We start from the raw sequence: 17830 nt of genomic DNA, 5'->3' as shown, positions 1-17830 counted from the left end.
TCTTGAAGTGGTTCCTCCAGCTCGTCTTTATCCCCTTCCCAAATGATTAGAACAATTCAGGGACGGGTGTGCATCCTCACGGCCTGGCCAAGCCCTCCTACTCATCACAATTACTATTTTGCTTCACTTCACCTAGTTGTTAGTGTTGTTGCTATGGCAATGCAAGTGCATGAATTTGGGGGGCGGAGCTTCTGAAGGAGCACTGAAGGGAGATATGTGTTTGTTTGGCTGTGAAGTTCAAATATCAACAGTCTTTCTCAGGAATCGCTTAATCCACCTCTAATAAGTTAGAGAGCTCTGTAAAAAAAAAAAAATTTGTAGTAAAATAAGGACTGGGAATTGGCACAAACCTCCCTATTCAATATTACAAAAATATTTACTTGCCGATTCGGTATGTATTGCGATTTTTAAAGTATTGCGATTTGATGTTTTGATATATTTAGTGAAGTTAACTCCTTTTCTTAGAAAGAAATGTTTACTGGAGAACAATTAGTTCTGAAATGACATTGTTTCAACTTGTAATACAGAATTTACTGGTAAAAGATAGGATTGTACTACTAATTGACCAGTCGGTGCGTTATCTGAGCTATTAGTCATAATAACTGTAAAGGGATCAATGGAAAGGAGGAGGCGAGAACCGGCTTTTCAATGTAAATAATATTTTAATTAACAACTTAAAACAAGGACACAAACACACATGACGGACATGTCTGTAAACTATCTCTCTCTCCCGCACGATCCTCTGCAGTCGACCTTTATCCCTCACGGAGGCTTGATTAGCCTAATACGGGACCGGGTGTGTAGGATCACGACCCGGCCCCACCCTCCGCCCTGCCACAATAACCCATGTATTAGGCTGCATTATGTCGCATGTTACCCAATCAGATGTGTTTTATAGGGATATATGGATGCTAATCACAGCACATTCACAGGGTAACTAACAGATATTCAACAGTTAAATAGGCTAAATAATTATAACCTCATATTCCACAAAACTATTAAAATAAGAAAAGTAAAAAACGCAGAAAGTTCCAATACACAAATAAACCTGTGGATTGTGCATGCATAATAACAGGATTATTACCCACAGCAGAGGATTCGGTGTCCGACAGTTAACAAGCGGCGCTTTGATGGCTGCAGCAGCAGTATTAAAGGATTAAACGGAAAGAATTAAAGAGACAAAGCTTCACAGAAAATCTGCACAATTACAAATCATTGCACAAATACAGCTTCCTATATTCACATATCAATCATTGAAGTTTATTTTTTCAAAGAAAATAAAAATTTAGATTTTTCATCAGGGAGATGATTTTAAAAATGATTGTTTTAAGAATCAAAATAATTGTTTCACCAACCCTAGTAAAATTTAAATGATAGAGTTCTGTCATTTCAATTTGTACTAGTAAAAATGCAATTATGACAACTATTGCTGGAAACATTGAAGCATAATTTGTCATTCTATATGAAAAAACAGAATTTTTATTTTTAGATTAACAACAGTATCTATTTATGCTGATCCTATTACAACATTGCTAATGGGTTCAAGGCCTGTTGCACATAGTAGTGAATAGGTTTATTTTCACAAGTTTGAAGTTTTACTGAAGTATTTACAGGGTATGTGATCAGATCTGTGGCCTCTTACCTTTTCTCCACCTTGAGCTACAATTGTGCCACGATCTTTAACATCTTCGGCCAATGCAAGGAACACTCTGCATGGGCAAAAGAGGGCATTTTTAATGTCAGTAATGGCTAAGGGATGAGTAGAGAGTCATGACTGATATCATCAGGCCACAGTGTGTTGCAGAACTTAACTAGGGTCTTACCATGCCAGCATCTCTTTAGTCTGTTCAGTCAGGATGGAATTATCGGCTTTGACCATGACATTGAGTGCTGATGTGACTCCAGCTTTCAAAAGCTTCTTCACTAGCCTTTCAATGAACTCTTCTTATCCCAAAGCACAAGAGAAACACTTTAAAATCCATATATCGACTAATCTGCTGATGGGTTATTGGCATGAATTTTGAAGGAAGGAATGAAAGAAGGATGGATGGATGGATGGAACTAAGTGTATGTACTTACCTTAAGGTGCTGCTCAGGTATATGTAGTTTGGAGAACTTGGCCAGCTGTACTAGCTCAGGGATCATCTCTTTCTTTTCATAGCTGTTGGTGCAGTTGACCAGGGTGCAGGCTACAGCATATAGGATGGTCTTTTCTCTCGATTATAAGAGAAAATGTATATGAACATTTACGTATATTAATTAAAAAATAAATAAACTGACATTATAAATCAGCCACACAAGCTGATGACATAAGCATTTGGGCACAAGCTGATAACACAAGCATTTGGGCACTGACGACACAAGTTTGTTAAGTTTAAAAAGTGTAATTTTCCCCCAGTCTTCCATTATGTAGGTCTTTATCTGCACAGTTGTACAGGGTCTTCGTTGCTGAATGGTGTGCTTCATAATGCACCACACATTCTCAATTGGAGACCAGTCAGGACTGCAGGCAGGCCAATCTAGCACCCACACTCTCTGCTTACACAGCTATGCACATGAAATCTGTACAGTATGTGGTTTGAAGTTGTCCTGCTCAGAAAACTCAGGGACATCCCTGGAAAAGAAGGTTCTAGATGGCAGTATATGTTGCCCCAAAATCTTTACATATCTGTCTGCATTCATGGTGTTCTCACAGATGTATGAGTTACCCATGCCATGGGCACTGACACACCCCTGGCCCATACAGACACTGGATTTTGGACCCGATACTAATGCTACTAACAGCTTGGATGGTCCTTTTCCTCTTTGGCCCGGATAACACGATGGCTTTGTTTTTCAGAAATTCCAAAGACCAAAAATCACAGTTCCACTGTTCTACTTTCCATCTAAGATGAGACAAAGCCCAGAGAATTCAGTAGCGCTTCTGAACAGTGTTGACTAACAAAGGTTTACTAAAGTTATCCCAAGCCCATTGTCAGTATGAACAAGTAGAGAGATGCTGGTTGAACCTAAATGCAGTTTTTAATGATGATGAAGTCAATATACAAATATAAATATCACTAGGCTTGGTAAACAAAAGAACGACTTTAGCTCAATGCCACAAAAGACGAGACTACACAACGTGTGAGGAAACACGAGGCAATATATACAAACACAAGAAACCACAATACAAAGTACAGCTTGGAACACTGATGGGGAACAGGTAAAAGTAATGATGATGCATCCTGGGAAATGTAGTGTGGGGAAAGACTACAGCATATGTCCATGACAGTGTCAAACTAAGAGTCCGTGAACAAGACGGGATGATGACATGACTGAAGCGATACCCATGTGCATGATCTCCATTACACATGAATGCCAATTTTTTAAGAGAGTGACAATTGAGGGATCATAGATCAAGCACATTCAGGAGTGGTTTTCGTCTTGCCTTTTAAGCACTGAGATTTGACCAGATTCCTTGAATCTTTTAACTATATTGTGCACTGTAGAGGGTGAAATTGCCAAAATCCTTCCAATTTGTCTTTGGGGAACATTGTTCTTAAAGTGCTGGATTATTTGCTGAAGCATCTGTTGGCAAATTGACAAGTCTCGAATGACGCTGGCTCTTGAAGGTCTAGGCTGTTATTGGAGGCTCCTTATATACTATGACACAATTGCCTTACCAGTTTAACATCTCCTGTTTCATATCACCTTGTTAGTTCAACTCGTCAAATTGTTATTAGTCTTAAATTGCCCCTGTCTCAAATTTTTGGAGCACCTTGAAAACATCTGATTTGAAATGACTGTACATTTTCAAAAAACAATGAAATACACAAGGAACATTTTTTATATAATGTGCAGTTGTAGTGCTTTCAATATAGCAAAGGGTGAATATAATTAAAAAATCTCTCCTTTATGTTTTTATTAGCATTTTCCCCCAACTTTTTCAGAATTGGGGTTGTGTGAAAACAGCAATTTGTGTAGTATTTTAAATTTACAGGATGTTGCATATGTAGAATATGAACGTGTAGAATGTGTGTTTATGTTAGTGAAATCTATACTTTATGAACACAAAGTATTAAATATGTTTTTGCATTTATTGCCATATATCAGATTTTTGTAGAGGCAGCTTTGTTCAGTCACCTGTATTATGTGTTATTCAAAAGGGTTTTATGGCCAATGTGGAACTTAATGTAGTCATCAAAGATATCTCTAAAGTTATCTCTCTCAGAGTCACAGTGCAAATCATCGTAAAGCTTGTTGAGGAGAACACTGGCAATGAGCTGTGTGTTTTCTGTCAATGGCAACTGATCCGGCAGCTCTGGAACCTGACCACAAATCTTTAGAATCTTCCTCAGGCCTAGTTTTGAAACATTCACATAAAAACCATTTATGAACAGGAGCTTTCACAGGTTTTCCTAAACCTTTGCTTCAAAATACACTTACAAAATTTTGGACACACTTTGAACTGAATTAATTTTTCTCATGATTTCATTTTTAATTTTAATTTTGAATATAAAGTCTTATATTTAAATGCTTATTTATTACATTATTGTAGACACATACAAAGTGTCCACATGTACCTCATCTCTAGTAAGGCAAGCAAGATGTCCTTCAAGTCCTTACTTGGAGTCTGCCAGTCACCAGAAAGGAGCAAAATAAGATCAGCCTTGAATTTACATGTTTAATACTTTGTTAAAGGGATAGTTCAAATATTATTGCTCTAAACCATTTGACTTTCTTTCTCAATCACTGTTCACTTCAATTGCATCTTGTTTCAAAAAAATGTCAGTGAATGGTGACAAAGACTAGCATCCTGCTTAACATATTTTGTGTTAGGAAGAAAGCCATATGCATATGGAACAAAATGAGGGTAATAAATGATGAAAGAATTTTCATTTTTGGGTGAACTGTCCTTTTCATAAATGGAGTCAATGGCAAATCAGTTAAATTATCACAATCTGAATGCACATTTATTCACATGCCATTCTTCTTTGCCATAAATTCTCTTGATGTCATAACTTTACTTAATCGGTTAGTCAAAATTTTTGACAATATTTTAACGTCAAGCTGGATCAGGGAAATTGGATGGCAACATTTACACTCACACGGATCTTTGTCATTTTTAAGAATAGCCAAACCTCTACCTTCCACAATAAAATAGTATTATATCTGTATTTCAATCGGGTCAATTCCCTGAGGCCATTAGAAGACACACGGTGCTTCAGCTCTGCCTGGGCAATTTTAATAATCCCTTCCAATTCCACGAAGTAGACTACAATTTTTCTAACTGAGCAATCAACAACAGATGAAGTGAGGGACTTAAATATATTCAAAAAATCTATTCTATATTAAATCTTATGGACTGATGAAAAAATGTATAGTCCCTACCAGATGGGTTCAAAAGTCTCCAAATATCTGTAAGACCAAGCTTTTTACACATCCTGTGATGCGTCAGTGTTGGTATAGGTGGCTTGCACATATTTGCTTCACTGTGATCAAGGACTGAGTCCATCAAAAGATTAAAGTCTCCTCCCAATATTTAATCACGAATGGTGCCAGCGGCATGCAAAATCCCTTCAAGATCTATAAAAAAGTCTTGATCCTCAATGTTAGGTGCGTAAATATTAGCCAAAATAAGACATTTGCACCTGAATTTCAGCTAAAACAATAATTACTCTTCCTAATTTATCTTTAATCTGTTTGAGACATTTGAATTGTAAATGTTTACTTATCAATGTAATGACTCCCCTGCTCTTAATTGAGCCAGCACTAAAGAAAACATGTCCACCCCATATCTTCCCAAATGTTTCAGCTTCCTGCGAGGATAGATGTGTGTTTGAAGAAACACTATATCATATTTCTTACGCTTAATAATAGAAAAAACCTTACTTCTTTTAATGGGGTGCCCCAACCCATTCACATTCCATGTGAAGATAGACCACTATCATAGATAGACCACTCATATTAACATTTGACATTTTGACATATAATACAATATATATTGTGTCAAAATGATAAAGACCACATTCCAACATTAGTGCAACAATCTAACCCTGAACTTCCCCCAGAAACAAACAAACAGAAAAAAGAAAAACGTGTGCATTAATCCCCCGCATGACAGTGCCAAATGTCGTCCATCCCTCTAAACTCAAACAGCCCATGTACGCATACAAGAACCCCTTCGACAACTTTGCCGTCAGATTGCTATTTTTGGGAGTAGCATATACCCCCCTAAAGCGGCAGATACTCAGGAAGTGGTAAATACTGCTTTTGGAAAAGGTCATGAGGCATCAGTGTATTAATCCCTGCTAATTCAGAGTCTAGGTGATGGAGCTTTAACTTCTCTCAAGAGAGTAGGGGAGAAAGATTTACACTTGATTTAAAGATTTAAATTATTGGAGGAGGAAGTGTGGGCTAAGAATCTAAAAAATGTCAAGTCTTCATCTAGAGATACAAGTGTTCGCCTTATGCAATTTAAGATTTTGCATCAATTCTATTGGACCCCCCTATAGATTGTATAGGCTTAGTCTTAAAGACACACCCACCTGCTGGCAATGCCAATCAGAACACATCCCATGTTTTTTGGGGATGTGTTAAGATCCAAGAGTTTTGATTGAGGGTTCAGAACTTTGTATGTGATGTGGTCGACACTCGGTTTTCATTTTGCCCCAGAATGTGATTTTGGGGATGGGGCGGTCTTGCATGTTGGTGATAAATATGTGGAGAGCTGGGTCCTGACAGCATGATGATTGGCAGGCGGTTAATCCTCTGGGGATGGAGGTTGTCTGATGTGCCCTCATTTCGTGAGTGGTGCGTTGAGTTAGGCAGGGCGGCAATGTGGTGTATAGAAGGCTGGATAACATAGATACATACATTAGGAAGTAGGGCAGCTATCTGGCCTTTTTGATGGGCTCTCGGGGAGGGGCAGCAGAGAGGGACTAGTGGTTTAGCATTAGGTATCATGAACTAACAGAGAACAATTCTTTATTACAGCATTTATTACTCTAGTCTAGATTCATGTTAATTTAGGAAAATACAATAGTTCATAATGCATTAACTTTGTATAGATAACATATATAACGTCTCATTTTAGATATATATTATGTTAAAATTAACATCAACCAAGGTTACTGTGTGCTGTGTAAATTATTTTTTATTGTTAGTTCATGTTACCTAATCTAGTTAACTAATGTTAATGAATACAACCTTATTGGTTAACAAAGTTGTTTTACTGTAAAATTCACTGTGAATTACAGCAAAATGTAGTCAGGAACATACTGTAAATGTCACATTGGATGTTTTACAATGTTGACACTACAATATAAAAAAAGTGAATTCACAGTTTATTTCTGGCTGCTGGTTGCTGTGCTTTCACACTGATTTTACTGTAATAAAAATGCATTAAATAATACATTTATTTAATTTATTAAATAATAAAAATGTATTAAGTTTCTTACAATAACAAGTGTTCTACAATTAATTATAACTGACACATATGCACTGACTTTACAGTGAAGAGGTGCAGAAAAAAATCTGTGATGTAGCAGCATTTTGCTAGAGTTCTTTAGTATTTTTTTTATATATATATTTTTTTTTCTGAGTGTTGTGATTTTTGTTGTGACTTTTGATCAAAATTCTTGGCAAAATACTGTAAATGATTCAAATTGAAACAATCACCATACGCAAACTTTTCAACAAAACAATGAAGACATGAAATGCAGATGAACACAGTGGTTATTTATAATAATGATTTAATAAATTATGGCATCAAAACAAAAAAAATATGCAATAATATTTAAAGACATTTCTGACAGTATTTAAAATCATAGAAGCATAGCATTTAAGATAAAGCAATTCATTTGATGCCTTCGGAAATAAGGATGTCCTGGGAGAATACATTTGCATGTATGAAACTCTCCCCGTCCCACATTAAAGAGTTTCTTATCTGCATTTAAGCACAAAACAATTCTGGCATTTGTCTTAACTGTAGACTTGCACTGCAAAAATTAATTTCTTTATCAATATTTTTGTCTTTTCCAGTTAAAATATTTAAACGTCCTTAACAAGTTAAATTTACTTGAGATGTTTTCAGAGAATATACTGTATCTTCAAGAAGTTATTTTTTCTTAACCTCAAATGGCAAATAGATTTTATATTATTTAAGCATAAACCTTAATACATTGTTACATTTATGCTAAACACAATAGAAAAACAAAACAATTTGAGCATTTTTGTTTACTTCAAGTTTTAAGGACAAAAATATTGACTAAGATTTTTTTCTTTTTCTTTTGCAGAGTATAAATGTTGACTGTTGATACGTATTCCACCCTTGATTATCAGGAGCTGATGTATCGGCATAAATATGAGCAAGACTAAAGTTGTACAGTGAAAGTTAAACATACACTTACAGTACATGGCATGTCTGTGCTCATAGATTTGAGAACTGAAGTCACACATTGACTGTTTCCTAGAAACTGTGTGTTTCCTTGGAATTCAAATGTCAAGATTATTACTCCAGTAAGGAGAACTACAACAACACACTTGCATAACGTATGAAAATTGCACATTTCAAAAATATTTAAACCGCTTTGTTATCTAGAGTTTGAGTTACTAAGCATTGCATCAAGGCCACTAAAGTCCTTTAAAGGGATAGTTCACCCAAAAATTTAAGTTCTGTCATCATTTACTGAACCTTATGTCGTTTCAAACCCATATGACTTACAAAAGAGCAGAATGTTAGCCTCAGTCACCATTCACTTTCATTGCATCTTTTTCCATATACTGAATGGTGACTGAGACAAAAATTGCCTAAAATATTCTTGTGTTTCACAAAAGAAACAAAGTCATACGGGTTTAGAACAACATGGCTAAATTAATTTGTATCGTGATATCTATCCCTTTAAGAGGTACTGTATAGTGGATAGCCATTTAGAAACTGTTTGCATAACAGATTAACAAATTTATTGCATGTCTCCTAAAAGAATGATTAAAACACATGAAGTCAAGTCTTTCATCAGTCGGACCCCAGAGCTGCCATTTTATCTAAGATCTGTAAAGTTCTTTTGTGGTGAAGAATCACAAAAACACAGTCAGCTCTGCTTTTTGGGTTGATAGCATCCATGAGTATAAGATTATGTGACCTCTCAGGCCACTTAAAGCTACAACTCTTGGGACTAAATCTTGGTGCACTGTAAATGCTTCTTTTCTTTTTAAAAGTTTTGTATTGTGATTTGATGTACAGTACAGATATGTATGTTGGCAGTTGTAGCTGTTATATTGGCGAATATCTGCACAATTGTGTGTTTTAATTGTTTGGCTGCAGGGGGTGCTCTTGGCACATCCAGAGGACCACAGAAGCAGATGATGAGGAGGACTGAAAGATGATTAAGGATAATCTCATTTGGCTCCTCACTGAAATAAAAATGGTAACAAATGTTAGAGATTGTGTAGAAGTTAAAGCAGCAGTCCACCCAAAAAATAAAAAGTCATGAGGGTGATTTTTCATTTTTGGGTGAACTAACCCTTTTACCTAATCTATCAAAAGACAAAATATTAAATAAACATCTTCAAAGTCCATAGAGTTATTAGCCATTAATAATAGTCAGTAACATAAAAGTAACAGTAATAAATGACAGGAATGTTTCACCCAAAAATGAAAATTCTCTCAAGATTTACTCACCCTCATGCCCACTCAGTATATATATATATATATATATATATATATATATATATATATATATATATATATATACACACACACACACACACACACATACACACACACACACACACACGTATTCACAGTATTTGACCACAGAATGCTGCCATTTACCAATTACTACCAAGTATTACAAAGGTGTAATAAAACATTTTAATATATAATATATATATGTATGTATACACCTAAAACTGTAGATCCAATCCACTAACTTTTATAAATGGACAAACTTACAAAGTAGACGTCCAGCACTGACTCATCATCTCGATCTATGTCCATGGTGCTTTGCTCGGACGACAGACAGATGGCGCTGTCCTCCAATGTAAAACTTGAGCAAGACACAATGCCACATCTGATCCGCAAGGAAACAATGCCATTGAATTAGAGCGTCATTAAAAAGCGCAAAGACAAGTTAAAAGCCCTCAACATCACTGCAAAAAGTTGGTCTCATAAATGCCAAAAATATTGCTTAACAGTGTGTTTGCAGTTATCTGTGAAAGGTTGTGTGGGTTTGTCCATTTGTTTATGAAAAGGAGGTTAAGAAAGAACATTTCAGCTGTAATATTTCTGTACTGAACTGTTGACCATCTACATCCACTTATGAATATGCTTATGTTTTAATTGCCTGTAATAATCTGTTGAATTGTTGCTGCATTTTGTATTTTTAGCACACCTCTGGCTATGAAACTTTTCAGACACTGAGGGTATTAATAAACACAGGTTTGTCCTGGACATAATCAAACATTTTCTAGAATTCATCCATGCCAAAGTGTTTTTTTGACCCATTAGTACACCTTTCATTTGGTGTGCAGCACAGCACTTGGCTAACTAGCTCCACACATCGCAAGTCATTCCAACTAGGACTGGGTAAAAATGTAGATTGTCTGATTGATCGTGATCGTCAGTTAAATTATATGATATCTATTCTTTTTTTTTTATCCCCTTTTTTCTACCAATTTGGAATGCCCAATTCACACTACTTAGTAGGTCCTCATGGTGGCACGGTTACTCATATCAATCCGGGTGGTGGAGGACAAGTCTCATTTGCCTCCGCTTTTGAGATATTCAATCTGCGCATCTCATCATGTGGCTCGATGTGCATGACAATGCTGAGACTCACAGCACGTGGAGGCTCATGCTACTCTCTGTGATCCACACACTTACCACATGCCCCATTGAGAGAGAGACCCCGTAATCATTATCACTAGGAGGTTACCCCATATGACTCTACCCTCCCTAGTAACTGGGCCAATTTGGTTGCTTAGGAGACCTGGCTTGAGTCACATTAAAGAAAAACTCACTGCCATGATGGCTAGGAAATTGCTATGCAGTTGCTAGGGTGTTCTTGGTAGTTGCTAGGTGATTGCTTACTAGGCAAGTCAAGAGAACACCTCTAAGTATATAATATTTTGGTTCCTAAATAAGGCTCAAAACACTTTTTCCTATCACTTTTATCATCCACCAGATGAAATATAAGTATAAGTCTGGTTGCTTAGAAAAGTATTAGCACACCTCTCCTAAACAAGCTGTACAATTTCAGGTATTATTCAGCACCATTTATTAATCAATAATGTTGTTAAATCAAAGATAAAAGCTGAACATTTTAAATTCAACAATCATTGTTTAAGCTCAGGAGCACCAAATGCCCCTGTGGTATTCTGTGTCATAAAACAATGCCTCCATTATATCCTTCCTCAGCAAGCAGGTGAAATATTTATGAGATCTTTTCACAGGAAATCCACTTAAAACAGGTGTGTGTCAAAGGTAGGAGATCAGTGAAAACTAAACCCTAGAATCAAGCAACAGAACAAGTGTAGCACGACAGCACCTGGTCAGTTGCTCACGCCAAATTTAATAGGCTTCATAATGGAAATTGAAATCAAACAAATGAAAGGATAGTTCACCCAAAAGCAAGCTCTCTCGTCACTTCCTCTCATGTCCAAACCTGCAGGAATCTATCTTCTCTCTAATACAAATGCAGGTGTTAAACAATTCTTTTTCACAAGCTGCTCTTTTCCATATAATGAAAGTGGATGGTGTCCCAGCGCTGTCAAGCTCCAAAAAAGGACAAAAAACACCATAAAATTATCATAAATGTAAATCAAACACCTCATGTGATGTATTCCAAGTGTCCTGAATCCATAAAATAGCTTTCACTTTCACCGTTCACATTCATTGCACGGAAAAAAGTAAGTCACTTGGATTTTGAAAGACGAGACAGTGAACTATTCCTTTAAATGTAGCATTGACTATATTCTGAAGTATAGTGATGGGAGAAGCTAAAATGTTTGTGTAAGGTTTTTGGGTTTGAATGATGCTAAGGGTCAGAATGTTTGTAAGTTGTGTGTGAAAGGTGTCACCTTTTGTTTGATCTGGCCTCCAGGTAGTGTGGGGGTGAGACGAACACTGGGGGTGGAGAGAGGGTGTGGCTCAAGGAAGAGGCCTCGTATAGGTAATGAGTTCGAGGAACCAGGTCAGGACGGTTATAGGACCAGAACACTATGGTAGGAGATGATAGAGATCATATGAGGAGGGTACGGAAAGGTATAGTGAAAGTTACAATACACTTAGATTTAGATAAAATACAGTACTGTCTGTCCTAATCAACTCTATTTTTTAAATGTACAGTAAATGACAAAGGAAACAGACATTTACCAGAAAGTAACCATTAATCACTTGCAAAATTACAACTCATATCCAGCAGCAGCTCTGAACTGATGACTAACACAGGAGTGCAAAAGTAAACACAAGGACAATGGCAAACTTTTGCTTCTTAACACTATAGCTTGTGTTCATGCAGTGAGTTGAATGAGGAAGAAATAGCTTTCTGGAATGCCTCAAATGGCAGCTTGTTTTTCAGGGTTTTTCAAATGATACTTCATGCAGTAAACAAAAAGGAGACATTTCCTATTTACAAATGTCAACTGCAACAGAACTGATGTTCTCAAGTACATGGGAAATGGGATAAGATGTAAATGTGTATGTTATGCATGCATGTTTGTGGGTGGGTGGGTTGGGGGTTACTGGGTGAGGCAACAGAGAGACAAATTTAATTTAATTTCCCCCAAGGTACACTTATATTATAGTTGTTTTTGTGTGCCAATAACAGACTATTTTCCACCCTCTCTCTGACTCTTAAAATGAAATGGGTCATTTTTTTAGCTGCTGTGCCTTTGAAGGAATATTCCAGGTTCAATACATTGTAAACTCACTATTTGTGGTAAAATGTTGATTACCACAGAAAATGATTCTACCTTGTCTTTTTATTTGCCTCAACCTTTTTTATATTAAATAATTTCACCTCACTACTGTTTATCAGAATACACACTTGAAATACTAATAGTTCTCATATTGTAAAAAACAATTGTCTAGTCTACTCAAGTTTAATTTTACTATAATTACTAATTGTTATTATGTTACCGTTACTCATCATAAAGTTGTCATTAATAAAAACATTTAAGTGGTCCTAATTAAACTACTTGAAGTGTCACATTTTGGAATCATAACTGAAATATATTCGTTCTTTAAACTTTGTATTGATAATTATGAATTTTAAAATTTTGTAGTACTTGAAGTCAAAGTTGTGGCTGTGTGGAGCACCCATAAGCCCTTGCACTTGAATAAATTATGCATGTTTGGTCAAAACAAGGGAACTTATGTCGAAAACGAATAATTGTTCTTTAAATATGTATTTAATTTTTCTTAAATTTCTTATTTACTATTCATATTTTGTTGTAGCTGGTTGATAGTTGTGATTTTTATGAAGTCACCTTTAGGGTGATTAGTGTTACCTCTGGTGAACTTGGAACCTGTTAAGTTTAAGCCAGTCTTCTTTACTTATTGCTCAAATCTGCACTTTTGTAAAAGTACAATTAAGTACTGAGAATCCGATGTGCCATATGGCTGACCTAGAGTCCAGTCCTACTTTCCCTTATACTGTATAAGGGAACGTGATATAACTCAATTTAAATATATAAATAAAACCAACGATACTTTAAAATCACAGATGAGATACATTTACTTGTATCTAGTCAATGTTACTTACATTTTTATTTTACAGGTGCAGGGTGTACTGCCATTACATCGTCATAACAATGAAGTTGTAATACTTGATATAAATTTACACAGATAAGGTTTGTATGCCATCTTTCACAATAAAATCATGTTAAACACGTATAATGTTCACTCTTGTGGCTATACTTTTGAAAGAAGAGCGTATTTGAATGTTTATGGACTGGCCCCATTCACTTCTATAATAAGTGTATTACTGTAACTGATAATTTTGCTTTAAAAAAAAAAAAACAGAGGGATGAGTCGAAATTATGTTTTGTGGTAATTAACATTATTTCACAAATGCTGTCAGTTGACCTTAAATTGTATTGATATAGGAACATTTCTTAAAAAACACCACCTTTGCATGTGAAATGACAGGGGCTACTGGTTTTTTGTCATGTCCTAAAGTAATAGGATAGCTTTTCATTGCCCCATCTTTCAATAACAGCCTCTTTGGAAAGCCTACATTTCATAAAACGATCAGCACTGAAAAGTACCATATAAAAGGTTAAAAGTCTGACTGAAATGATCAGGGACCTTTTTTGAAATTTCTTGATTTTAGTGTTCTTTAGAAGCATGTGCAGAGTAGCAGGTGCTACACAAAGCCAGGAAAAGGTTTGGCAAACTTTCGCAGATATTATCATAAGTTATTCTGGTGTTAAGGAATAATCATATCTATCCTACTTTCTCTTTATTACCTCACCGTTACTGTGCAGGGCTAAGTTTCTGATCACCCATCAGAACGAGATGTTTTTGAAGCTCAGTTACAATAAATGCTCTATTTGGCATGAGGAGGAAATTTGAAGTTCTGCAAATTTCAGCATGTTTTCATAGTTCATCAACCTCTTATCTCAAAAAGATCTCAGAAGAACACTTTGATTCCTCATACCATGAACCCTTTAATGTTTAATAAAGTGCAAAAACATACTCAACATTACCAAACCTTTTTCCTAAGAGATCAACAGTCATTGCCGCCCACCTTGTCCTTCAAGACTGGCTAGACTACGCGCTCCTCCAAGTCTGTCCGCCCTCTCCTCACTCTTCTCCTCCTGTGAGGACAGCACCTCCTGAGAGGAGCACTTCAGTGCAGATATGGAGTTCCGCGCCCTTTTGCTTGGGGAGTAACGATTTGCTGGAGATGCAAAGCAACAGTTTTGGTGAGCAGAAAGAGAAGAGAAATCTTAATTTACTGAAGATATTATGTAACTCCATTAACAGTTACCTGGCAGTGGCCAATTAGACTGTGAAATTAAATCTCTTCCCTCAGTCGAACATAATTTTAAAGCATATAATAAAAAATCTGAATTCTGCTATACCTTAAAATGGCGTAAAAGAATCATAGTAACATGATGCATTACAGATTCATTCTTGTTAGCTAAAAAAAAAACTTAAAAGAAACAACAAACTTAAGAAAGAGGTACTGATGTAATTCTGTTTCAAAATAATGTTGCAAATTAAATGAGTGGGGAAATAATGACCGTTGAGAACAAGTGTATTGGTCCATCTAACCATCCACCCAATCATCCTACCAACACGCCCATCCACCCATCCACCCATCCATCCACCCATCCACCCACCCATCAATCCATCCATCAATCCATCAATCAGTTACAGTCAGAATACCTTAGCAACAGCTTAACATAAATGGCATACATAACCCTAAAACGGCAATGTTCAACGCCTGCTTCAAACTGCAGGGTTGCAGGCTTTCAAACAGGGATTTAACCCCAGTCAAGCAAACTTTGTTAGCCAACATTCAAAGTTTTTCTTGACAAACTTTACTTTTCTAGTAAAAGAAAAACTTTCCTTACTCTCTAGATCTAATTCTTTGTTCAAAATGCCATTTTTTTGAATGCCAACATTTCCAATCAAGAACTAAGGTGTCTTTACACAGCAGAGTTAATCCTGCTCTGTGCCTGCTTAAAATGATGCGTAAAGACACAATGCAGCATAAAAGCCAGTCTAAATGAAACCTGCTCTTACCCACTTCAGAGCATCCTTAAACATCGTTTTTGTCATGATAAAGCTTATATTTCATAATTTAGTTTAATATATAAGGTATCATTTCATATTTTCATTCATTTCATATTATATTTCTATATTCAAAATGTTATATTTCAAACAATAATCTCATTATGCATGCAATTGTATTTTCTGTGTAAATGCATTCATGCTTGCTCTGAGCAGCATTAAACAGTCTGTGTAAATGCAGCTTCTGTGCCACCTTGGCAGTGTAAAGATGGCTCTATTGGCATACAGGGCTAGTTAAATCAATCTAAATACACAGCCATGCCACCAGAACAAACATATCTTGTTGACTTACGATGAATCTTCCTAAATACTCTGGTGCTCATGAACTTGAGAAATCTGTTTGCATAGAAACTCGGTCTGTGCACAGACACAGTATCCTAGGAGAAAGAGAATGAGAGAATACAATTAAACAGTGAAGCGTCTTTAATAACCCAGTAGTATGAACAGCCTATAAGCACAGAGAGCAGAGATATGAAACAAATAGACTTACACCATCATAGACGAGTGCTTTCCATGAGTGTTCCAACTTCTTCATGAATCTTGAGGCGAAATGAATGAGAAATATTGTTAGGGATAAGGGATTTATGTAAAGACTGGGTAATGAAGTAAAGTGATGCCAGCTGACATGTGACATGATATTTGGATTTGTTGTAAGTCAGGCTTACCTGTAAGACTGTAAAATGTCGATTATGCCTAAAAAAATAAGTAGCTTCTCATCCCTGTGTGTTCTTGCAGGAATACCGCCCATTCTGAAGAAAAATAAACATTTGCATATTATGTTAACATGTCCTAGTCACATTTCATCCTAAAATAATAATAATAATAATAGTAATGAAAAAAAAAAGTTACTTTGCATAAAGAAACATTTTTAACAAACATTTTACCTTTGAATTTTTTTCCCCTTTTCTTTTTTGTTGTTGTCATTGTCCCCCCCCTTTTCCTCCCTTTCCCCCCCCTTTTTTTTTTTTGGCAAATAGTGATGAGAATTGAAAGGGGAAATGTGCTTAAATTGTAATGAAAATAATGTCACAATGCAAAAATGAGTAAAAAAAACGTATTGAATCTTAAGAAATTTATCATTCATGATATTCACCTGGCTACACAATAAATAAAAATGAATAAAACCTTAATCTATAATTAGCAACCAATAGGCATTAAGCCGTTTATGTGTGTATATTCACATAACATGTCAATTATGAATATATATGAACAGCTAAAATACTCAGGGACTCACGTGTCATCCGTTGTCAAGGCCTCAGCAGCTTTGCCATCTCCCTGAATTGACTCCATGGCAGTGGAGTAAAGAACTCTCTGTGCTACAGTTCTCCTGCCATCCACAACAGTGACGTCTCTTCTGTGACTTTGGTCCAACACATGCACCCCTAGCAGCAAACTGTAGTCCATGATCTTAAAACTCTCCAGCACCTGAACCACATACAAAACATTTTAAATCAGCAGTCAGTCTAAAGAAACATTGAACACACTGAATCTCAAGCACAATATGATTTGTTCTTTTAAATCAGAATCCACAAAGACTGCAGCATCTGTTTGAAACATCTGAAGTTGTTTACTGTTTGGATGTTTCTGATTTCATTATTTATGAATAATCATTATCAGTGAATTCAGTATTTAAGATTTGATCCATGCATGATTTAAATCAAATCTCACGTCAATAATTAATGTGAAAATAAATACAAAATCTGAATGAAATAATAGTAAGGTGAAAAGGTTGTCTGTTTGGGGAAAGTCTGCACAGTACCTCAAAAATGAGTCAGAGGACAAGTGCCGTTTATGAGTGAAGTACTACACACTTTAAACAGAGTATCAGCATTAGTCAATAATAGGTCACCAGACAAAAGCCCTCTGTGGAGATTACTGGCTAAAAATACCCATAATGCACAAAAAAGGAAATGCACAACAATTCCAAATAACAAATTAACTTGTATGTGATTTGACAGAACACAATCAACTCACTGTTTTTAGTGTAAGTTTGACTCATAGGTATGACTATTTATCAGCATATCATGTAAAAAGCTTAAGTTTCTA

At 36.0% G+C, this 17830-nt stretch overlaps 1 protein-coding gene across 1 annotated transcript in view; it reads right to left on the bottom strand.

The window, feature by feature from the left end:
• Positions 1-7749: 7749 nt before the first annotated feature.
• The window catches only part of LOC127630853 (phosphatidylinositol 4-phosphate 5-kinase type-1 beta-like), a 54845-nt gene continuing 44764 nt past the window's right edge, over positions 7750-17830 (bottom strand). The window contains exons 8-15 of the mRNA XM_052108685.1: positions 17019-17209; positions 16450-16533; positions 16275-16323; positions 16077-16161; positions 14733-14885; positions 12061-12199; positions 9935-10052; positions 7750-9393 (exon numbers count right to left, since the gene is read on the bottom strand). Coding sequence (XP_051964645.1) covers positions 9391-9393; positions 9935-10052; positions 12061-12199; positions 14733-14885; positions 16077-16161; positions 16275-16323; positions 16450-16533; positions 17019-17209 — 822 coding nt within the window. The 3' untranslated portion in view covers positions 7750-9390. The remainder of the gene's footprint in view (positions 9394-9934; positions 10053-12060; positions 12200-14732; positions 14886-16076; positions 16162-16274; positions 16324-16449; positions 16534-17018; positions 17210-17830) is intronic.

Source organism: Xyrauchen texanus, chromosome 37 (genome assembly GCF_025860055.1).
Source record: "Xyrauchen texanus isolate HMW12.3.18 chromosome 37, RBS_HiC_50CHRs, whole genome shotgun sequence".
Taxonomy (NCBI): Eukaryota; Metazoa; Chordata; class Actinopteri; order Cypriniformes; family Catostomidae; genus Xyrauchen; species Xyrauchen texanus.
The sequence above is the reverse complement of the archived record's forward strand: the minus strand, read 5'-3'. Positions and strand labels throughout refer to the sequence as shown.